This window comes from Manis javanica, chromosome 3 (assembly GCF_040802235.1).
Source record: "Manis javanica isolate MJ-LG chromosome 3, MJ_LKY, whole genome shotgun sequence".
In the NCBI taxonomy this organism is placed as follows: domain Eukaryota; kingdom Metazoa; phylum Chordata; class Mammalia; order Pholidota; family Manidae; genus Manis; species Manis javanica.
The window spans coordinates 31,841,944-31,867,321 of NC_133158.1; the positions used below are offsets into that span (position 1 = coordinate 31,841,944).

Sequence of the window (25,378 nt, forward strand, 5' to 3'; positions counted from 1 at the left end):
TTTGTTAATGTTTTTCTTAAGCAGCAAGAAAAAACTCCATGTTTCACTTTTCTAACAGCTGGTTAAAGCACACACCAAAATTAGACATCTTCAATTCGTAGCCATCAGATTAAAATTGGAAAATATCTGCTCTGTGGTCCTGAAATGGCTGCACATGTGCCAAGTGTGAACAGTCAGTGGGAGAACAGACATAGCAAGTTTTGCATATTAGGGGAACCGTCGTAACACTAAATAAGTGTGTATCCAGCAACGTCCCGAGGAATGGCAGCATCACTGGGATAACTGCCCAGTCTCCCACGAAGGCTGCTTCAAAGGGAGCCGTGAATAGACACAAGGCCTGTCCTCATAATTCTAGACAGTTTGAGTGTCTTTGTTGTTGCCTCTGAATTCACTGGAACCTTTGGATGTTTTTAAGACCTTTACTGGCACTCCAACTTGGGATAGACACTCACACATAAGGGTATTTTCATGCTATTTGTAAAAGTGAGAGAAAATTTGGGTTTCTCCCAGTTCTCAGCTGTACTTCCCATTTCTTTTTCCTTTTATGTCACCTCTTTCACGAGGGACCCTGAAGGGAGACGTAACAAAACTGGGGATTACAGCATTCAGCAATTATTGGTAGTTGCATTAACACCTCTCACATATCCCAAGCAGGGAACATGAGCTCAGCCTTGCTCTTTCTTAAAGAAGAAAGCTGATTAAAAACCGTTCGTGCTCTGTCCGTATCTAGACTTTCTGTTAGTTAAACTTGACCTGATGGACTTGACTTCAATTGCAATGCAAACAGATTTTTAAAAACAGGTGGGGTACAAAATTACTTACTAGATGAATAACATACATAAGTAAGAAAACAGAAACACATCCACGTCACTTGGCTATACTGGAAGAGGAAGAGTTTTATTTCACAACATCTACCATTCTTTGCCTAATCGCTCACTGCTTCCTGTTATTGAGGATATCCCGATGGGCACTTAATCCCTGAGAAATGAGGCCAACATTACCCTACTACACTCTGCAAAAGGGTTGCAACTCCCAGGAAAGGGTCCCTTCCATGGTGCTCCCCAGGGAGGAGGCAGTGCGCACGTCCCAGGTCTGCTGTGCTGGCTCAGAACAGTGGACAAGTTCTTGGGAAGTTCACAATCTCACAATATTTTCTTCTTAGTGGCTTCAGCAGTGCTGAGTTCTTGAGCTTTGAGACTGGATTTGGTATTTTTGGAAATGGCCAAAAGCAACTTGAAGCTGTGTGTTGTGAATAAAGGGAATGAGCAGTTTGTAAGAAAACAACTCAAAGTTTTAAAAAGAGCTGCAACACAGCTTGTGGGTCTGAATATGTGAGAGCGCAGTTCAAGGGAACTCAAAAGTACAGGAACCTTTAGACTACGAGCTGCCTGAGGGATAACAGGACATTTTGGTACAGTTCCTGCCGTAGAAATGAGCCATGGCTTTAGAGACAAGGCCACCTACTACCTGACCTGTGACAGGTAACTCAGATTTTCTAAGCTTGAGTTTCCACAGATGGAAAATAGTTAAAGTCCCTTTTCAGTGGCCATGACGATTCATGAGAGTTTATGTGCCGAGGGTCATGTAATCGGTACCCTGTAAATGTTTTCGATTGCTCCTGTGTATGAGCAGGGAGCAGGTGCCATCCCCATTGCCTTTCATAAATGTGCTTGCTTTGTAATTTGCAGCCATAAAGTCTTTCCATTTGTATGAGTTGACAAAAAAGGGTGAGCAGACAAGAAAGGATGAGCAATTGTTGTGAAGAGGCACAGGAGGCTCCAGAGATGAGCAAATATTATAGTGCAGGTCCTTAGAGTCTGTATTTTTCTTTCTTTCTCACTTTTCTTTTCAAGTACACTGTTAATCTAGGTGTTTCATTATGAGCCTCAATGAACCTGAGATTTAATGTTCCCAGGAGTGTGCATGAGGGGAGGGCGTGACGAGCTGACGTAAACCTTGGGAAAGACTCTCAGCTGCGTTCCCTCTGGATTCTGAGTTCCTCTGTGCTCTTAGGGGCGGGAACATAGAGTTCCAGGATGGCAGCTCTTGTGACGGCACCCGGCCTGCTGCCCATCAGCACAGCTTTCTTGTCTCTGTCCCACTCTGCTTCTCAGAAGCCTTTCTCAGGCCTCCACCATACTGCTTTTTTCTTGCTGTGTCTGTACATGGGTTGGAAGCCAGTGCCCACAAGCAGGGAGGACCAGCTGCCTAGGGTTAACGTTTTCAAGTGCTGTAGCATTTCTCTTTAACTTAGGCGTCATTTTATGGATGTTTTCCCAGTGTCCCTTTCAAGCTTCCTGTGAAGTGGCTGGTGAGCAGGATTCCCAGTCAGTCAGGTAGAGTGATCCTTAGGCTCAGAGAAGTTACAGGTAAGGCCAGGATTTCCAACTGTCGGTTCACTTACCACATTAAACTTCTCTCAGACGATGATGTGGCAGGACGAATTCACACTCACAGAATTCCAGTATACTCTTTAGTGGGCAGAAAGGATTCCACTTTGAATTTCTAGCAGTTCTGAAGGGTGATTGGTTAGGCTCTCTGGTGAGCTAGATAGTTAACTGTCCTCGGGGGACTTGTCCTTTTAAAAATAAATCCTGACACCCAGAAGAATGTGCTTCTTAGAGTCATGTTTGTAGACTGTATAACCAGGAAAATTGTGTGGGCTACAGCAGCTCCCAGGTGCCCGCCAGCACGGGGGCAGCATAGGAAATGAGAATTTTGAAGTTTCTCCTCAAGAATTTGTTTATGACAAACCAAGTTCATGTTTCTAATTTTGGTCAATTTCAACTTAAGTATTTTTTAAAACATTTGGTGGGTAAGGACATGCAGCTGTTAAGAATCCAAGACAGTTATATTTTGAACATGCAAATGCTTATGTTTTGCATTTACTTGAGGAAGGAGGATAGTTGCCTCCCCTCTATTCCTTTGAATACAGCTATGGTTGAAATGACATCATTTTGAGTAGAATTCAGAGTCCAGGAGGTTCGGTATCATTGCATTCTAGGGGCCAAGAAAGAATGATACTATTTCTGGCAGGCTCCCAGGCACAGCAAAATCCACACCCCAAGGCTGTCTGTGTAGCTTCCTGTGGTTTTCCCACTAAAGAGAAGCAGCCTTTCTCCTGCAGGGTCCAGAATGGCAAGTTTACACATCAGCTTGATCAGCATGATATTCCAGCTTTGAGGTTATGTCCCAAAAGGCTTCATTTGGGAAATTCAACATACCACAATTGCTGCAAAGTGAACTGAGCCCGTTTCACTCCTGCCAGTAGTCTGCATCTTTCTAGCAGAAATTGGTAGCCTCCAGTGATTATGGGTTACCATGGTACCATGTGGTTTGTCACAATAACGTCAAGACTTAGACCAAATTTTGACACACATGAGCACTTATCAGCAAGCAGGCACAAAAGTTAGTCATGCAGCCTATTCTTACAGACTGAGAAAAGGCCCAGCCCTCATCCTTTCCATGTGTATATCACATCAAAAGTTCAGTAGAGACAGATGCGGACATACTGTCCTTTCAGGAGATATCTAATGCTTCAGCTGGGTCAGATGATGGAATCCTCTGTTAAGGGTCCAGACCCCGGACCACAACCTGAGGCCCAGAGTGCCAATGCAAGGAATGTTAGACTGCCTGGTCTGCTGGATTCTTACAGCCCACATGCACGAATATGATTGGAAATCTCTGTACAGTATATCCAACTATATATATCTTGAGCACTATTACTTTCATCAGAAAAATTATTTCTCTCTTCCTTTGTGCTCATTAGGGAACCCTCTAGTGTAGATTTAGATAGCTGTAGTTGATACACTCTGACTTGAGAAGTTGACCTTCTAATTAGCCTTTCAAATGTGAACCAACCCACACTTGGAGTTTGTATTCCTTGTTAGAGTATCTCGAATACTAACTAGTTCCCCCTAGGATGTAGAGAGTATATAGTACACATTGTATGTCTGCACATTATATATGCTGAAGTATTTAAAAATAAACTATATATAATATTATAATAAGTATCCCTTTGTTTGAAATTGAAATATTGTGTCTTCCATAAAGTTGCCAGCCATTGATCAGTGACCTGAAGTGTCAGTGGACCACAGGCCTGTCATGATGAATTAGAGCCATGGATAAATGGTTCACCTGAGGGGAAGAGAATGATGATTTTTGTCTGTTCTGTAGGCTTTTTCAAGTTCTGCATTCCTTCATCTGATCTGCTGATCTGTGTGAAATATTATCTCTCCTACCCAATTGTGCAGACAAATCTGTTCCAAGTCAGGGAGTGAATAAATCACAGGAACTGTGACTTGAACCCTGGCCCTTTATAGTTCCTCTGCACTGTAAGGATAAGTTGCTACCAGGAAGAACTTTCACAGTTCTTCAGAGAATACCATAGAACTTTATCGCCTTGGGGAGGGTGTTGGCAAAGTAAGGCCATGTACCAAGGATATAACATATAACAGAATACTGGGAGGTTAGTACCTGAACTAGTGTAACTCACATAATTCAAACCAGCTCTCTTACTGAAGTCACCTAAAGAAACCAGATAAATTATTTTTTTCAATCATCTTAAACATCAAAGAACTAATAAATTGTGATGATTATTGAGTTGAGATTTGGGAGAGAATGTCAACATAGAGGACTGAGCCTAGCACTGGAGTTCCTTTTGTCTTATTGGCATTTGCTGATCAAGAGAAGGAAGTAGAGAGTCTGAGCTCTTCTTTCGTGTTCTTTCTAGGTTAAAAATTATAGTCTGGGTCCTATCAAGACTGGGAAATCTGGTAAGCCATTCCCCACTTTGAGTTGGGGTCCCCTGAAGAGATATAGGGGTAAAGGTAATAAAGAAAACCAATTCTGGCATTGGATGCAGCTCAGTTCATATTATCTGAATGGCTCAGAAACTTTAAGGCTTTCTTGGGTTAAGATGATGCCATAGGCAGTTAGACACAGTTGAAGAGCAAATTAGTGACCTGAAAAATGGGTTAGAAGAAACTATTAAAGTGAAGCACAGGGACAAAAAGATGGAAAATATAAAAGAGAAGGTAATGCCAGTTGTAAGCCCAGTTTTTACCTGTGTTTTTAATCAGATGGCTGTAAAGCAGAGGTTCCTGTGAGCTTTACCTTCCTTGGTTTAATTAATTTGCTAGAGCAGCTCACAGAACTCAGGAAGTATTTTATTTAGTATGTCACCAGTTTATTATAAAAGGATATAACTCAGAAACAGCAAGATGGAAGAGATTCATAAGGCAAGGTATGGAGAAAGGGCACAGAGCTTCCATGCCCTCTCCAGGTGCACCACTTTCCCCAAATCTCCATATGTTCAGCAGCCTGGAAGCTCTCTGAACCCTGTGCTTTTGGGATTCATATGGATGCTTAGTCACATAAGTATGATTGATTAATTCCATTTTCTGCCCTTTTCCCTTCTCAAGAAAATGGGAGCCTGTACTGAAAATTGGAAGTTTTTAATCATGTCTAGATCTTCCTGGTAACCAATTCTCATTGAGGAGCCACCCAGAGTTGCCTCACTAGAACAAAAGACACTCCTGTCACCCTGGAAATTAGAAGGTTTTCAGAAGCCCTGTGTCAGGAACTGGGGTCAGGGACCAAATGTTAGAACCAGAGATGGTCTTAGTGTTCTTATCACTTGGGGAATTACAAAGATTTTAGGAGCACTGTGCCAGGAACCGGGGGCAGAGACCAATATAGGGTTATGGGTAATAAAGAAAACCAATTCTGGCATTGGATGCAGCTCAGTTCATATTATCTGAATGGCTCAGAAACTTTAAGGCTTTCTTGGGTTAAGATGATTCCATTTAGCTAATGCCCATCAGTATCAAGTAAAAGCATTGAAATCTTGTTTTTTGTTTTTTTTTTGGACACATGCTTTTTTCTTACTATAGATATATTAGACAATACTGTAATTGTTAGAGGTGTTCCACATTATTACATCAACAGTGTGAATTTCTGACAGAGGCAAAACTGAGCACCATAGTATACAAATAGAAAGACCATGCTTGGTGGAGGACAACGAAAGTTCACTAAGGATACGTGATTTATTTGCAAAGTTCTTAGGCCTCTTCCTCGCCCTCCTCTTCCTCGAACTCCCCTTGTTCATCAGCCATGGCGTCCTGGTACTGCTGGTACTCAGACACCAGGTCGTTCATGTTGCTCTCAGCCTCAGTGAACTCCATCTCATCCGTGCCCTCGCCTGTGTACCAGTGCAGGAAGGCCTTGCACCAGAACATGGCCGTGAACTGCTCCGAGATGCGCCTGAACAGCTCCTGGATGGCCGTGCTGTTGCCAATGAAGGTGTCATATATATACACTTTATATTATCTCACAGATGGATACCAAAAAAGTCAATAAGGGCTATTGAAAATTTGATCAACATGATTAATAAACATATTCTAGTGAACACAGCTACACACTGCACCAAGTTCTTTTCAAGCGCACATATATTTTACAAGAATTTACTGCAGCCTGGATTATTCACGACCAATTTCAAAGACTGAAATTACACAGTATGTGCTTTCTGATACCAATGAAGTATGCTAAAAATCAATAATAAATAACTAGAAAATCATCCCTATATGTTTGGGAATTGAGGTATATACCCCTAAAAAGCCCATGGTTAAAGAAGATATAAGAGAAATAAAGTATTTTAAATGAATGATAAAAAAAATAAAAATATTTGTAGGTTATAGATAAAGTAGTATTTAATAGAAAAATGTTTAGCCTTAAAGGAAAAGCCCAAAGTTAGTGAGCAAATGTTTATCTCAAGAAATCAGAAGAAACACAATAAATACAAACAAGTAAAAGGCAGAAACTACTAAACAGAAAAAAGATCAGTAAAACCAAGAATTTGGAAGGACCTGTAAAATCAATATGCGTCTGGTGAGGCTGATCAGGAGAAAAAGAAGACACAGTTAACATTTATCTTATAAACATAGTATTGAGCTTTTGAAAGTCAGATACCAAAGAATAAATTTATAAGTTCAGCATTCAGAAACAGGTAGAACTATGTCATATTGTTAGGGAAGCAGACTTATGTGGAAAAGTTATAAATAAGAGTAAAAAGTCAATACAAGTCAAATACAAATACTAGTCCAGTAAAGTCAGCGTTTACTTCAGAGAGACAAATAGAGTGTTGTGATTGGCAAGAGGCTTTGTAGGGACTTCTGATACGCTGATATTCTTGACTGGTATTTAAACAGACATTCACTCTACAGTATTTTAAGCTATATATTACACTTTATCTTTGTTATTTCATGGTAAAAAATGTTAAATAGTAGGCATTGTGCTTGCAGGTTTTTGCAGGCACATCCATCATTCATACTGTTGTTTTTGCCATTCAGGAAGTGTCTCAACCTGACACGCTGCTTTTCAGAGAATGCTCATCCTAGCCTGAAGGTTTCTAACACAATTTCCAGAGTAGAGATGGTCTACTGGCAGATCACACAGCTCCACAACCATAGGCCATAAGAGATGGAATCCAGAAACTTGCCTCCACCATAGTTAATTTAAGCCAGCATATATGTACTTTTTAAAATTGAGACTCTTTTCCATCTTAATGCTGGGCAGTCAAATCTGTTCCGCCTTATGCTGGGCAACCAAATACCAAAGCCTCCGGGCATGAGTGTATTTGAGTGGAGAGAAACCAGGTTGAAAAGAAGAGATGAATGGGGACTCTGGCCAGCTAGAGCTCGCGTTCTCGCTGAAGGGCAGCCAACTCTAATTACTGACTTGCAGAAATTTAGGAATAATGTTGCTAGATCTTTTAATTTCTTTTAAGAGAAGGTAGAATCTGAATTTTAATGTGAAAGCAGATTATTTTTAAGTGTGATTCAAGCATGACCTCCCCACCCCCAGCCCCAAATATTCCATGAATCAAACCAAACCTGTGTCTGGATTATTTCCAGCCAAGGGCTGTTAGTTATGGCAGCGACCTCAAGGGCCGTGCAGATGGAGATGGAGAATAGTGTATATAATTTAATATAATCAAGTGCCTAATTTTCCTCAGTGGAGCTTGCCTGCCAAATATGTGCTTGTGTAATTCTCAGTTCCAAAACTAAAAGAAACTCGCTGAACCAAAATTCACACATTACAAAAGTCACTTGGGGTAATAATTTTCTTAATGAGAGTTGGCTTTCTCTCTTTGCCAGGGAACTAAAAACTTTCTACCATAGAGAATTTATTAAGGGATTGACTGAAACTGCTAAATAGATAGTAGTATCTCACAACATAATTTCTTTTCAGAAGGAACAGCTAAAGATGAGTTTTTAAAGTTAATTTAAATGGAACACACGTTCTTCTCCATGGGTTAAATCTCCAGAGAATGTGTTCCTGGTTAGATAGAGCAGGCGTTTTCAAAGTGCACTGTTAAGACCCACAGCATCAGTGTCATCTGGGAACTTGCTAGAAATGCAAATTCTTAGACCCTACCCTAGACCTAGTTAATCAGAAACCTTTTGGGGATGGGGGACAGCTCTCTGTGTTTTAACAAGCTCTCCAGGGGATTCTTGCCTGATTCCCTGTTTAGATAATGAAAGATGAAAGGGGGTCCTTATAGACCACACCTAATGTAAACTTACACTTAAATATTTCTTAGAATTTTTTTCCTGTAAGTTAGTTGCATTTAATTGAGGAGATGGGAGGGAATCTTTCTTTTACAAGTTGTTATTAATTAACACTTAAGCAGGTAAAGTATTCTGGTTCCTTTCTCCTGACTTGGTTTTAGAAATTAATGAGAATGCTAATGAAATGACAAAGAAAATAAAAACAAACCAGTAAGACATTAATGTAGAGGCAAAACTGACACCAAAGAATGAATATCACACATACAAAATTAGTTCTGCTTACCTTGTGCATTGCACTGGGTATTTGGTGATCTTCTTTATAAAAGATGGCACCCCCTGTAACCCTGCCCATAGCATTATCTGCATTTGCTAAAACATGGAAGCAACCCAAGTGTCTTGTTAACAGATGACTGAATAAACAAAATGTAATCTATACATACAATGGAATATTATTCAGCCTTGAAAAGTAAGGACCCATGGTATAACATGGATGAACCTTGAGAACATTATGCCAAGTGAAATAAGCCAATCACAAAAAGACAGATACTGTGTGACCCCATTTGAGTAAGGAATATAGTCAGGCTAATAGAAACAAAAAGTAGAATGGTGGATGCCAAGGGCTGTAGGATATGAGGAGTTAGTATTTAATGTGTACAGAATTTCAGTTTTGCAGGATGAAGAGAATTCTGGAGATGGATGGTGGTGATAGTTGTACAACAGTGTGAATGTGCTTAATGCCACTGAACAGTACACTTAAAAATGATTAAGATAGTAAATTTTATGTGTATTTTTCCACACTTTTAAAAATAGGAAAAAAATTAAAAAGATGGTACTCCTTACACAGAAACACATTGGATTTCCCAAAGAAGCCTGTAACCCAAGGCAGGCTGCCTCTCAATAAATAGTTGAATGTATGTATTGAGTGGTTTGAGCTGTAACTATTCTTGAAGCACCTTCTTATTTACATTTGTCTAATTTGCCTCCTTGTTGATTTCTATCAGTATTTAAAATAGGTTCTCAGATTTATGACCTTTGTAGTCTTAAGTCTAAAAAGATCAATTGGCAAGAGTATCCATTTGTAACTATTTGATCATTATACTGTCCTGCTCATTAACCAGCTCAGTGTTTTCTCACTAGTTCAATTTTGTAAACTCAAATTATTTGAGAAAATCTTACTTTGCTTTTATGATAGCATTAAAGTGAGTTTTTAATTAGATAAAGTCTCCCGTGGCAGATGAGCTTGGTTTTTTGTTTTTTTCCTCTATTAATAAAATTTTTATAGGTTTTTAATTTGTTTTATTTTGGTATCATTAATATATAATCACATGAGCAACGTTGTGGTTATGAGATTCCCCCCAGTATCAGGTCCCCACCACATACCCCATTACAGTCACTGTCTATCAGCATAGTAAGATGCTATAGAGTCACTGCTTGTGTTCTTTGTGCTATACTTCCTTCCCCTTGCCACCCACCTACATTATGTGTGTCCCTTTGGTAACCACTATTCTTAGGTTCTGTGAGTCTGCTGCTGTTTTATTCTTTCAGTTTTTGCTTTGTTCTTATACTCCATAGATGAGTGAAATAATTTGGTACTTGTCTTTCTCCGCCTGGCTTATTTCACTGAGCATAATACCCTCTAGCTCCATCCATGTTGTTGCAAACTTGAGGATTTGTTTTCTTCTTATGGCTGAATAATAGTCCATTGTGTATATGTACCACATCTTCTTTATCCATTCATCCACTGATGGACACTTAGGTTGCTTCCATTTCTTGGCTATTGTAAATAGTGCTGCAATAAACATAGGGGTGCATTGTCTTTTTGAAACTGGGCTCCTGGATTCTTAGGGTAAATTACTAGGAGTGGAATTTCTGGATCATATGGTATTTCTATTTTGAGTTTTTTGAGGAACCTCCATACTGCTTTCCACAATGGTTGAACTAATTTACATTCCCACCAGCAGTGTAGGAGGGTTCCCCTTTCTCCACATCCTCACCAGTATTTGTTGTTTCTAGTCTTTTCTATGTTAGTCATCCTAACTGGTGTGAGGTGATATCTCATTGTGGTTTTAATTTGCATTTCTCTGATGATTAGGGATGTGGAACATCTTTTCATGTGCCTGTTGGCCATCTGAATTTCTTCGTTGGAGAAGTGTCTGTTCATATCCTCTGCCCATTTTTTAATAGGGTTATTTGCTTTTTGTTTGTTGAGGCGTGTGAGTTCTTTATATATTTTGGATGTTAACCCCTTGTCAGATATGTCATTTACAAAATATTCTCCCATACTGTACGATGCCTTTTTGTTCTGCTGATGGTGTCCTTTGCTATACAGAAGCTTTTTAACATGATGTAGTCCCGTTTGTTCATTTTTGGTTTTGTTTCCCTTTCCTGAGGAGATGCGTTCAGGTAAAAGTTGCTCGTGTTTATATTCAAGAGATTTTTGCCTATGTTTTCTTTAAGAGTTTTATGGTTTCATGACTTACATTCAGGTCTTTGATCCATTTTGAGTTTACTTTTGTGTATGGGGTTAGACAATAATCCAGTTTCATTCTCTTGCGTGTAGCTGTCCAGTTTGGCCAACAGCAGCTGTTGAAGAGACTGTCATTTCCCCATTGTATATATCCATGGATCCTTTATCATATATTAATTGACCATATATGCTTGGGTTTATATCTTGGCTCTCTATTGTGTTCCATTGGTCTATGGGTCTGTTCTTGTGCCAGTACCAAATTGTCTTCATTACTGGGGCTTTGTAGTAGAGCTTGAAGTCAGGGAGTGTAATCCCCCCAGCTTTATTCTTCCTTCTCAGGATTGCTTTGGTTATTCAGGGTCTTTTGTGGTTCCATATGAACTTTAGAACTATTTGCTTTAGTTCTTTGAAGAATGTTGTTGGTATTTTGATAGGGATTGCATTAAATCTGTAGATTGCTTTAGGCAGGATGGCCATTTTGACAATATTAATTCTTCCTATCCATGAGCATGGATGTGTTTCCATTTATTGGTCTCTTCTTTAATTTCTCTCATGCATGTCTTGTAGTTTTCAGAGTATAAGTCTTTCAGTTCCTTGGTTAGATTTATCCCTAGGTGTTTTATTACAAGGTTGTTTTTTGTTGTTAGTTTTGTTTTGTGTTTTGGCATATGCACTTTTCTACAAAAAATCTACCCTAGGTCTTTGGTCCTCTTCCACTCCCCAAAACTTGGTTGTGAAATCTCCCTAAGAGAACTTCCTTTTTCTTCTCTCCACCATATACAGTTCTTTATCTTTCCAAAGATCTTCAGATGTATTGTTGATCTTTTGTGATGATAAACGAGACCTGGTACTTACTCAGCTCCAAGCAGCTCTAATTGGAAATGATGCACTGTTAAAGAAGTATTCCACAGCAACTATTGGCGATGTGGTTAAGTGCATGCTTCCGTTGGTCCACCCACCCTCTGTCCACTGCTGTAGTGTTTTTAATTACTCAGACTGCTTTACAGGCAGCCTACATTGGATCCACTCTCTAACAACTCATTGTATGTCTTTTAAAAAATATGTCACGATGAAAATAGCAGTATACTCATAGACACCAAGAAGGGACTAGTGGTTACCAAGGGGGAAGGGTTAAGGTGGGTCGGGTGGGCAGAGGGGGTGGGGGATTAGGAGCACAGTAATTCACAATCACAATATAGGTTGGTCATGGGGATGGTAGTACAGCACGGAAACTACAGTTAATGATTCTGTAACATCTTACTGCATAGATGGACAGTGACTGCACTGGAGGGGGTGAGGACTTGATAATATGGGTAAATGTTGAACCACTGTGTTGGGTGTATTTGAAAGGAAGGTAGGATTGTATATCAATGATACTTTAAATTTAAAAGAACAGATGTCAAGATGTAATTCGTGTACCATAAAATTCACTATTTTAAAGTTTGTATTGGTTTTTTAGTTTAGTCACAAGTTTGTGCAACCATCACATGAATTCCAGAATATTTTCGTCAGTCCCAAAGCACACCCTGTACCCATTAGTAGTCACTTCCCATTCCCAGCCTTTCCCCAGACCCTGGCAAACACTAATCTACTTTTGGTCTTTAGGGATTTTCCTACTGTGGACGCTTCATATAAGTGGAATTGTACATCTGGTCTTTTATGAATGGCTGCTTTCCCTTGGCATAATGCTCTCAGTGTTCTTCTATACTGTACCGTATGTCAGCACTGCATTTCTTTTTATGGCTGAATAATATTCCATTTTACAGATATACAACATTTTTATCCATTCATCAGTTGTTGGATATTTGGGTTGTATCCGTTCTTTGACTGTTATGAATAATGCTGCTATAAACATTTGTAAATAAATTTTTGCATGAATGTATGTTCTCAGTTCTCCCGGGTATGTATCTATGAGTGTAATTATTGGGTCTTAGAGTAACTATGTTTCACATTTTGTGAAAACGCCAAAGTGTTTTCTACAACAGCTGCACCATTTAACATTTCCATCAGTAGTGTGGGAGGGTTTCAATTCCTCATTTTTCATCAATAATTATTACTGTCTCTATTTTATAATAGCCATCCTACTAGGTGTGAAGTGTATCTTACTGTGGTTTTAGTTTGCATTTTCCTGATTACCAGTGATGTTGAACATCTTTTCATGTACTTCTTGGCCATTTATACATCTTTTTCTGGAGAAATGTCTATCAGTTCCTCTGCTTATTTTAAAATTGTCTTTTTGTAGATAAATTGTAAGAGTTCTTAATGAATTGTGAATACCATACCTTTATTAGATACATAATTTGCAAATATTTTCTCCTATTCTGTGACTTGTCTTTTGTTTTCTTGATGTGTCCTTTAAAACACAATACTTTTTAACTTTCATGACATCCTGATTTATTTATTTTTCTTTAGTTGCTTATAATTGTCACATCTAAGAAACTGTTGACCAACTCAAAATAGTAAAGATTTACTGTGATTTCTTCTGAGAGTGTAGTTGTTTTAGCTCTTACCTTTAGATCTGGTTTTTTAATATGGTTGGTGGATAAGGGTTTAACTTCTTTCTTCTGCACAGACATATTCAAATGTTCCAGTACTATTGAAAAGACTATTCTTTCTCCCATTAAATTATCTTGTCACTCATGTAAAAAATGTAAGGGTTTATTTTGGGATCTCAATTCACTGACCTGTATGTATATCCTTATGCTAGTACCATCTAGCATTGGTTACTGTATCTTTCTAGTAAGTTTTGAAATCATGAAGTGTGAGATCTCCAACTTTGTTCTCTTCAAGATTATTTTGGCTATTCTAGGTGCCTTACATTTCCATATGAATTTTAGGATCAGCTGTCAATATCTGCCTCCTGCCAAGGCCAGATGGGATTGCATTGAATATTAGATCAATTTGGGGAGTATTGCCATTGTAGCAATATTAAGTCTTGCAATCCATGAACTTGGGATATCTTTGTATTTATTTTGTTCTTTATTATTTTTAATGAAATTTGGTAGTTTTAGTGTGCATGTATTATACTTTGTTAAATTTATTCCTAGGTATTTTGTGTATTTTTTGATGCTATTGTAAATGGAGTTATTTTCTTAATTTTTCTTTGAATTATTCATTGCTAGCGTATAGAAATACAGTTGATTTTTAAAATATGGCTGATTCCTACACCCTTGCTATATTTATTTGTTCTAAGAGTGTTTCTGTGGATTTCTTAGGCTTTTCTATATACAAGATCATGTGGATTTGAGTTGCTGTTTAGTGTCCTTTCATTTCAACCTGAAGCACTCTCTTTAGTATTTCTTGCAAGGCAGGTTTGCTAGTGATGAATTCTCTGAGTTTTTGTTTATCTGGGAATGTGTTCATTTTTCCTTCACTTTTGAAGGTTAGTTTTGCTGGACATGGAATTCCTCGTTGAAGTCTTTTCCTTTCAGCACTTTGAATATTTCATCCTACTGATTTTGGCACCTATAGTTTCTGATGAGAAATTGGCTTAATGATCCCCTTTACAAGATAGGTAATTCTTTTTGTTCTTGAAAGATTTTCCTTTTGTCTTTGTCTCTTGACAGTTTGATTATGATGTGTCTAGGTATATAGATCTCTGAGTTTATTGTTCTTTATTGAGCTCCTTAGATTTGTAGAGATTAATGTTTTTCATCAAATTTGAGAACTTTACTGCCATTATTTCCTCAAATTTTTTTTCTGCCCTTTTCTTTCTCTCTTCTGAAACTCCTATTATGTGCATGTTGGTATGCTTGGTGGTGTCCCCTGGGTCTCTGAGACTCAGTTCATTTTTCTTCATTCTTTTTTATTTCTGTTCCTCAGACTGGATAATCTCAATTGACCTATTTTCAAGGTCACCGATTTTTTTTCTTCACGTGCCCAGATCTGATGTTGAGTCTCTCTAGAGAATTTTTCAATTATACGTTACATATTTATATATGTATATATATATAAATTTCTCTTTGGTTCTTTTTTATAGTTTCTGTCTTTCCATTGATAGTCTCTATTTTGGTGAAGCATTGTTCTCATATTTGCCTTTTTATTTAGACATGGTTTCTTAGTTTTTTGAGTGTACTTAAGATAGTCATTTTAAAGTCTTTGATAAGTTCCTCAGGGATAATTTCCATTGTTTTTGGTTTTTTTTCTGTTTATGGGACATATTTTCCTGTTTCTTTGCATATCCAGTAATTTTATGTTGAGAACTGGACATTTTACATAATGTGGCTATTCTAAAAATCAGATTTCCCCTTTCCTGTGGTTTTTTGTTGTTGTTCTTTGCTCCTGTTGTTGTTTGTAATTTAGTAACTATTCAATGAATTTCATTAAGTTTCTATTCTTTGTCCTGTGTGGCCATGAAGTTTCTGAATAGTTAGCTTAGTAGTGATCTGACAATTGAGTAGATTTCTTTACATGCCTGGAACCAGGAAGGCCTCCAGTCTTTGCTGAGGGTCTCTATTGTGTTTTGGGAAATGCTTTTGATGCCCAGCCAGGCAGTTAGTAACTCTGCCTGACCTTCATCTCCTGGTTGCACAGTTCCTCGAGGTCAGCTAGATGTGAGAGCTTAGGGCTCCCTCAGACATCTCCTGAGTATGTTCATGACTTTGGACCTCTGCCTAGCCCTGTGCCTGTGCATGGTGTTCTAGATTCCCAAGAATATATTGGAGTTTTTCAAAGCCTCCTATGATATTCCCCAGATTTTCCTTTTTAGCTATTTGTTTAGCTTATTGTTGCTCCAACTGTCACCCATCACCTCAGGAGACCACAATGTTAAGCAATTGCCCTTGATACTTTTTCAACAACTAGCCCTGGGAAAAAGGCTTTCATACCAGGTAAGTTCTGGGGCAGATCAAATAAAGACAACATGCAAGTGGAGTCTTCCTGAGGACCACCAAACAGGTGGCAATTTTATGAAAATGGAGTTTTGAAGGAGCTCCAAACCCCTATCTACCCTCTCCAATTGCTGCCATGTTTTCACTGCTAACTATTGGTTTTCAAGGCCATAGTCTAGCTGTAAGGGGATGATGGGAATGAGGCAGTGTGGCAAGTTAAAATGCCACAAAGCTCTTTGTTTTTACCATGATTCAGCCATTGGTCTTGAAAAAACACCCTCAGGTTTTGTCAGTATTCTCTTTACTCTCATGGGAAAGGGAATTTATATAGGTCCTTGTTATCACTGGACCGCCACTGTTGTCACTGATGTGATTATGTGTTCTCTTGTCATGTATTTTCTGTATTTTTTGAGCCGTATTTGGCAAAATAATTGTATTTTAAAGTAAAAATGCATAACATTTCATTGTAAGCCATTTGCCATTATTGAAGTCACCTCAGTAGGTGGGGAGACAGGCATGGAATTGCAGCCCCATTTTAGAGATGAGCAAACAGGCTCAAAAAGGTGAAGTGTTTTGCCCAGTGTTGCCAAATCACTCCCAGTTGCATGCTGACTTCCAATTATCATTTCTTTCCCTCTGCCTAGTTGACTCCAGCAGAATTCTGATTTTGGTGGTTAAGAAAGCAATATATAGTAATATCTGATTCTTCAACATGATTGTATGGTGCACCATAACAAATCTGATTAAAAAATTAAGTTGTTAGGACTTCTATTCCACAATTATCTTAGTATTTAAACTATTTGATATTTGGATTTGAAATAACCCACATCCTCTCAATTACCATTGTGCCCATCTTGCATGTGGATGCCTAAGAATAACGTACACTATACAGTGACTTTAGGAAAAGAACAGGAGACTTACCTGTTCTACATTTTTGGCCATGCCTGTAACTATCCTGCTTAATGCTATAGTTTCTAACATTACATACCTTTAACACAGATCTGTCCTTTTTTAAAGTTTGGCCTTGTAAATTATTCCTATATCCAATAGAGGTAAGTTTACAACAACAGATTTAGTTGGGCCGATAGCTACATGTTTTCATATGATGCTGGTTTCTCATCCATTATCTGCTTTATATTACTGACATTTATAGAAGAAGGAACAAAGTTATAGAACATCTGGTTGATATTTGAAAATGCCATCAACTTCTGATCACCAGTGACAGTGAGGCACAGCATGTCCTTCAATTCCTTTGGCAACTCATTGTGGCGTGGAGAACAGGGTCAGAATGTAAAAGGGAAGAAAAGATCACAGGGAGTGGACTCAGTCAAGGAAGACTTCCTGCAGGAGTTGATACTTGAGCTGAGCTTTCGTGGAAGTAAAAGATCTCATTTGATTGGGAAGATAGAAGGTCACTCTAGGTAGGGTAGTATCAAGAGGGAACAAAAAAGGAGCTGGGAGCAGTGAGGGCAGGATAGTAGTGCTGTAAGGGCTGCAGAAATTGGGGCTTTTTAACTCTTCTTTGATTCTTTTTTTTTTTTTTTTTTTTTCATAATGATGATGAGAGAAATCCTGGAATACCAAGAGACAGAAACTAACCAAGGGGTTTCCTGGTTGTATTAGCAGTGCTTCCAGCTCATAATCTAACATGGGGCTTCTCCACCCTGGCATGGTTCCCTCAGCAACAGAACTAGAGAACAGAGGGTTTTTGCCTTCGCCTTTGCAAAGCCTCTGCAGACCACTGGGTGACCAGACCTCAGAGAGGAGTGTTTTGACCCTTTTTTTCCCCAGATTCTCATAGAGTAGGAATTAAGGGTCCTGGTGACTTCCAGCCATACTATTATATTACCCAATCGGGGTTGACAAAACTTTCCCTAAGTTTTTAGAAATCAGGACACATGTTTGTTTTTAATAGTCAAGATCAAGTAAGTACAATTTCTAAATAACAGAGACTTTAAGAGATTTGCAGACACTGCATGTTCCCTTCCCCCTTTGAAAATATATAAGCTGCCTTTTTTTTTTTAGGTAGGGTACAAAGTTCCTGGTGTCCTTGCTTAGGAATAAAAGACAAACGTTGCAAACTGTGTATTCCTTCTGCATCTCATGAAATGAAAATTGTTGCATGGTGATGTCAGGACATCTTAGTCCCTATGAAAGATATTTATTCTCCAGAGAGTTGTTCAAAACTGGAGCATTCTGGAGGGACTTAAATGCCTAGCTGGAGAGCGGGTGTTTGCACATATGTCATGATCTTACAAAAGAGTTAAGTCAAAAAAACATCCATCAGGAAAGGATTCATATTTTTATATTAAAGAAGTCATTATTCTTTCTCTTCTTAGCAAACCTCCCCAGTACCTGTAGAGTACATATAACTTACCAAAATGTAATGTGTACAGTTCTCACGACCACACATATAATTCACTTAAGAGATGTGATATCTTTTATGTAGACTGGCAGGTTGTTGTAGTGCTCAAATTCATCGTGATAGTATAGTATCTTTTTTTTTTTTTAATAATTTGAAACACATTTTCCCCTTTAAAAAGGTCAAGCTGTTTGTAGGGGGAAAAAAATCCCTGAATCTTTTATAAGCTGCTTATACTCGTAACACAGATTAACTTCCCAGCACATAAAGGGAATACTAGAAAACCCTTGTGTGATTAAATATGCACCTAGAGGATTAAGTTTTTCCACATAATTTTCAAGCCAGAGCTATTAAAAATGTCTCAGCATTTCTGTACATCCTGATTATGGGGGAGGCCTTTACTCATTCTGCCCTTGCTGTTAGTTTTTCCACTTGTTAGAGTTGCAGCACTACAAAATTTTCTGTGGAAACATAGGCTTGAAATCTGAAAGTTTAATTAAGGTCCAAGAAAGTATGATCTTGGAAATTATTCTTATTTTTTCTAAGTTTTTGTCCATTTTACAAACTTACCTCTTGTTTCACCTTACTGTAGCTATTTAGTGAGCCTTGTGGTTCACTCAGAAATAAGTGGCCATTAAACACACAGTGGTTATCATTTCTGAAAGGATCACTTAATGCCCATGCACATTCTTCCTGAGGTAACATTCTGGTTTATGAGGAATCACATTATCACTAAGGGATTTGGTATTATGTACCTTTCTATCCAGATACTGGATTGTCAGTTAATTTACTGTGTCAGATCAGTCAAAGCTTTACCTTGTATATGCCTCGGGGCGTAAAGGTCATCCCTGCTCCTCCAGCCCTCCCGGATCCCCAGTGTACCTGCTGCGCCCACCCGCACATGTTTCCTTGCCAGTCCCTTCATCGATACCTACCAGCCCCTCAATTTCTTTGACCTCTGGCTTTGTTACCTTTATCCTGCCAGTTCCCCAAGCTCAGATGGGTCCTGAACCTCCTTTCTAACAAAAGTTCTGCTTTTTGTCCTGTTCAGATTGCTCCGCACTCTTTCCATGCTGCTGCTGATCTTCCTTCTGCCCATTCACCATTCAGCTGTCCCAGATCACGCCATCCTCCTCAAGCTCCATGGCCCACCCCGTAGCCTCTCTGGCAGCAGATGACCTTGCTGCCTGCTGTGCAGACCCTAGAGCTCCTCACCCCTGCTTCCCTGCTCCCCTAGCTTATCACTGCAGCCACTCTTCTGCCGCGGCAGAGGGAGGGTTGCCCCTCTTTTCTTGCTCCAGCTTCTTCGTCAGGACTTCAGGGTTCTTCCTTTTCTGAGACCTTTCTTCAGCACTGGGGAGAAAAAATAAAATACCTAAATTAAGATTCCTCCACCTTTATTTTTAAAAAATTAATACCAGGCACATTGTCTGGACATTGCTTCTTAATACACCTTTATGTCTTCGAAATCACTTTATAGCAATACTATAGAGCTGCCTCATTCTTTTAATGGATCCAGATTATGCCCTTGATTATAAACACACTGTAATTTAATCAGTCCCATATTAAAGAGTGGTTGCTTCTAATCTTTTGTTGCTGCAAACAGTGTTTCAGGGATCATCCTTACACATCTGTTTTTGTGTCCATGCACAACTGTATCTGCATAAAAAGTCTTTAAAGTGGAATTACTGAATTGCAGGGTTTATACATTTTCATTTCTGAATAGAGAAAATTAAAAACATTTTCTATTGTGTTATTGCTTCTCCAGCCTTTCTAGTTCATGTGCAGTTGATTTCTCAGATTTATCTTCAATGTCTGCTATCTTTTTGATACATTCATGTTTTTATTTCCTCTGAGTTCTGAGAGAGTTTCTGGGGCATTCTGGTTCATTGCTTGCATTCTACAATTCACAGTTCCTGTGATCACTGAATTCCTAAATATGATGATCATTTTTTTGTTTGCTTCTAAGAACTCATATGTTTTCATATTGCTCTCCTGTCAAGACTACCGGCTTTTTTTCTTTTCATCTTTTTATTAAAGGGCAACATATATACAAAAAGTGCTGGATAGTTTTTCACAGAATACACCAGCACCTAGATAAAGAAATATCAGCACCCCAGAACCTTCCTTGTGCCCACTTCCAGTTACTGTCTCTCCATGGGTAATCACTCTTTTGACATCTAACACCATAGATTCATTTTCCTTTTTTTTTTTTTAACTTTATGTAGTTATACAGTACATACTGCCTTCCCCTTTTGTTTAATATTATGTTTGTGAGAATTACCTATATTGTTGCATGTAGATGTAGTTTGTTTTTATTGATAGATAATATTCCATTGATGAGTATATCACAGTTCATGAATTCTATTAATCAACATGAGTAGTTTCTACTTTCAGCTGTCATGAACAGTGTTGCTAGGGACACTTTCGTTTGGGTCTTCTAATGCACATACGTACTTTTTTTGTTGTTCAGTGGGTATATATAGGAGTAAAACTGCGTGGTCATCAGGCATGTAAGTGTTAAACCTCTAAAGTGGGTGTCTAATTTTGTACTTCCATGAGAATCCTGTTGTTCCACATTCTTGCTAGTGTTTAGTATTTTCTGTCTTTTTTATTTTAGCCATTTTGCTGATTATAAAGTAGTATTTCATTGTGGTTGTCATTTTCATTTCCTTAATCACTTGTAATGTGATGCAACGTATCATATATTTATTGGCCATTTGGATATCCTCATTTGTGACATGCCTGGTAAAATTTATTTTTACATTTTAAAACTGTTGTTTTTTGAAGTGCATTTGGCTAGCCGGCAGTCACACACTTCTCATCCTTTTGTACCTCCCTTTCTCTTTATCCTTTAAAATTTTTTCTTGGCTCTTCTCCTGCCTGTTATTTTTTTCCAAACAAGTGACCTTTAAGGCCAGTAACCCTAACTCTTCTAGAATTTTTAGTGAATCTGCATGAAATCTGAATTTTATTTGAGAAAAAACTGTCATCTGATATTGGAAGATGATCTTGTTGTTGTTTCTAAGAAGTAAAAAATGATAAGCACTAAACCCTCCCAGTTTTTGCCCCATTTAATTCTAGTTGTAGTTTCATTTTTGCCAGGTACTTGTTAGAAGTGAAAATCTTTTAATATGCTTTAAAACTTGCAGCCCCCTTTTAAACACTATAAATGTTTTTCAGGTTCTTGATCAGTATGAAGGAGAAGGATTTAATTTCCTAGCGAAGGTGTTTAATTCTTCACATTCCTTCTTAGAAGACTTGACGGGTCTTACCCTGCTGCATCAAGAGACCCAGGCTGCTGAGGTAAGACTAAAACAGGCTTTCTATCCTGAGGAGGAATGTATTTGAAATCTATTTGATATGCAGATTTACAGAAAAAGAAAGAAGCAATTAATCATTTTTTTCCCTTAGACCAAACATTGCTCAATAAGTGTGCTGGTTAATCAGAGAAGAAGGAGCCTTCTGCAATTGCTGGATGCTAATATGTGGGTTGCTGTGCAGGAGGTACCTAGTGCACACCGTTGCTGGTGAAGCACAGGCTATCGATTTCCAATCCCCTTGGTCCTTACTGAAGTACACCAGGGCTCTAACCACTGGGGAGTTGGCCCTAATGCCCACAATCAAAATGCAAGTCAGGGAAGACACTGGACTCTGGCCGTGTTTCTTTGGAGAGAACATGCCTGGCTTTTATTTTACACTTTCATCTGTCTTTTTAGGCCACTGAGCCCCACCCTGAAATGGCTTACCCAGTCACAACCTGAGAGAGCTATGCTTTGTCAATTAGAATATCTTGCAGATCTTCATTTTTTGGGTCACTACAATTTTGTCTTTTTTTAAAGACTGGAATTACAAAGTGCATTCTCACTTTGTGTTTTGAATGCACACCAGTCTTTGAAAAGGGTATGCTATATATGGTATGAAGCTTTTCAGGTCACTAGGCCAAATGGACAGTTCCCTCAGAAAGGATGAATGAGATTAAATGAACTTAAATCAACATTTGTCCCCTCAGTTACTTGACTAAAGAAGCTCTTAGGAAAAAAATGTGATCTGTCATAGTGTGTCCACAAGCTACCTAAGCAAAACCTTGAGTGCCTATGCCCTGCAGGAGTGGAATGCCTGCAAAGTTGCCATTAGTCTTACAGTCCTATTTACTGACCCCCTCCCCACCTGCACCCCTGCAGGGGGTTGTGCATCCTCACCACTGGGGATGAGTAGATGGTCAGGCCTATTTTGGATCAGCTAGTGGTGAACTGGCTGCTGTCTAGAAGGTTGGAGCTAGCACTGAGTGTAGGGAAGTCATGTGGAAATGCCAGTCAAATCCTCTGAGGCTTCAGCAGACTGAGGTGAGATATTTAGGCACCTCAGAGAGGCAAGATAGTGCCTCTCTCGTGCTAGACTTCGAACTGAAAGTGGTCCCTCTTTAACTTGCTTTGGTGTCTCCTCGGCACTCAGTGGGCAGTCTTCCATGTATGACCAATAGATAGACCTACATAGAGTCTGTTAGCCTCACTTTCAGGAGCTGAATGGCATCTCTGTAGGACTTTAAGAGACATTTTCCCCAAACTGTGTTTCCAGACAGGGTTGAGAATACTGTGTTGTTGTGGCCACCATTTTGTCTTCTGAATAGCACTGTACTGCCTGATTCTAAGGGAAAAACAACTTACGGGTCTTCTCAACTGTGCAATAGTTTGACTAGTTGGCTCCTGGAATTTTTCCACCAAGCTAGAAATAATTCACATACTTCTCTTTAGTTGGCTAGAAGAATTGCAGCTTGAAATTGACCCCATATTTCACGCCTTAAGCAGATGGCACCATAATGGGGCAGATTCCTTGATTCAGCTTGGCTTGTTTTGTATTTTAGTCAGTCAAATGTTAATAGCCTCTTCAAAGACCCAGGGAGAGAAGATGAAGGGTAAGAGAGGAATGGTGACTAAATAGATGGTGGGGCAGGAGGGGGCGTGGTTTTATCCACAAGTCGGAGTTTTCTTTTTGAAGTTTTCCTCTGATAATTATATTTATGGTTTTGGAATCATAAACCCCACATCATATTTTTGATTAGAGGTGGTAACCTGGTTGGCCTACAAGCCAGATGTGGCTTGCAGATGTGTTTTGTTTGGCCTTCCTTCCTGTGTTAAATTCTGAATAAAGCCAACATCTAAAAATTATGAATTTTAATATAAAAATATGCATTTTTCTATTTCTACCTTGTTGAAAAATCAAATCTGGCAGCTCCAGGTCTGCCTTCCTTCATAGTGAGGATTAGCTGGAGCCAAGATACAAATTTTATAGGTAAATAATGAACTTGATATGAAATTTAAAGGTATAAAAAATACTCTGGAAAGGAAGTCTTACTTCTATATCTGTCTCTTACCATCTTCCTGGAGATAAACAGTGGTGCTAGTTTCTTGCCCAAAGGTATATTCATTAGGTGACATTCTCTGTCTAGGTGGTGCTCTTAAGTTGATGGCCCTCCTAAGTATTAGAATTTGCAACCCTTATCTGAGAAAAGGATCATTATTTTTCTTAAGTATCTCTAAATAAGACTGTGTTTTAATATAATGCTCACCAGAGGCCCTCACAACAAAAATCATTGTCCTCTATTATTTTACATTACTGTGAAAAACATGTGTGAACGACTATATCAGAAAATATATGCAGTTCTGTGTGAAGCTAATGTTCATTTACATATTGATTCCAATGCATTTACAGATACTCAGTAATAAAAATACAAAATTCTGCATCCCATAAAGAAAGGTCCCAAGTTATTTTAGCAATGTAAGCAAAAATGCCCAATTAATTCTCGTTGGGCTGTTTTCATACATCAGCATTGAAATTGCAAAAGTTTCAACCAGATAATTACATGTGACAGTATCACTTTATACATTGTTTATAAAATAAAATATGTATTTGTATAAATTTAGCTTTTTTAAAAAAATTACTGAACGTCTTTTAAAAATTTGATAGCAAGTCGCTGTGCTGGTAACTGAACACAGAGGTCGATGAGATGAGCCCATAGTCTAGTGTGAGAAACAGATGTAAAGACCGTGCTCTAATGTCATCAGAAGTGCTTGAGTCATTTATATATTAAGTGCTAAGAGAGCAGTTGCTCCTGTCTGGGCAAGTAGGGATGTCAGGGGAAGCTTCACACAGAAGGGAACAAATATTCCTGTTATTTTTTTTTCAGTTAATTAATTTTTAAACATTTTTAAATTGAGGAATAATTGACATATTAGTTTCAGGTGTACAATGTACTGATTTGATATTTGTCTATTTGCAAAATGATCGCCACAGTAGGTCTAGTTAACATGCATCACCCGTTAGTTTTAAAGGATGTGTAGGCTATCTTTCAAAATAAACATTGGATTTGGGTAGAGAAACAAAAGGCAGGGAAGCTGGGGAGAGCATTTTAGGCTGACTAAAGGTCTCAGGGGCCAGAAGTCTTTAGGGTGTTTCTCAGAATCACGAGCATGTAGTTGGAGTTAGTGACCTGAAATCAGATAAGTTTTTTTTTAAATACCAGATTTTTGAGTTATAATTCACATACTTTGAAATCGACCCATTTAAAGTGTACAATTCAGTGTTTTATCGTGTGTTCACAGAGTTGTTGTGCAACATAGATAGTCTATAGTCATGAGATTTTGGGGTGCTACAACTTGCACCCCTCCCAACTCCTGGTTGAGTTCCAACAGTACAGATCCAGTCAAATTCGTTGTCTCACTGTATGCACATGCCAGCCTAGACATCTCCCTCCTCCTTCTCATGGCAAGTCCAGGAGACGGTGGGCTGGATGCAGCCACAACCGCAGCATCGTCCGGATCCCTGTGGAGGCTTTTTGATGATCATCCCCCGGCACGAGTCCTCCAGAGAGTGCTGATGCCGGAAGCTCCTCCTCATATCGTATCTTAGTTCATTTTCTGGGTATCCAAGCTAGGCCATGATCTTCTGCGTAGAAACAAACAGACCCTTTGCCCACACTTTGACATGCCCTCTATACCACTGTGCAGAACTCATTGGAGGTCAGCACACAGTAACTGCTTTTTTTTTTTTTTTTAATTAAGAGAAAGGAATATTATCAGAAAAGAGTACCTCCATAGCTGATCATCTGACACCCTTTAAGTGATCAACATTAAGGATATTTAAAGCATGC

General features: G+C 38.7%; 1 protein-coding gene across 5 annotated transcripts in view; it reads left to right on the forward strand.

Moving 5' to 3' along the window:
- The window catches only part of ATG7 (autophagy related 7), a 235,235-nt gene that overhangs the window by 92,894 nt on the left and 116,963 nt on the right, over positions 1–25,378 (forward strand). For 4 of the 5 annotated variants that reach the window (XM_037000405.2, XM_037000408.2, XM_037000406.2 and 1 more), the window contains exon 18: positions 21,412–21,534. The exons of the other annotated variant lie outside the window; for it this stretch is intronic. In XM_037000405.2, coding sequence (XP_036856300.2) covers positions 21,412–21,534 — 123 coding nt within the window. The remainder of the gene's footprint in view (positions 1–21,411; positions 21,535–25,378) is intronic. 5 annotated transcript variants of the gene reach the window in all.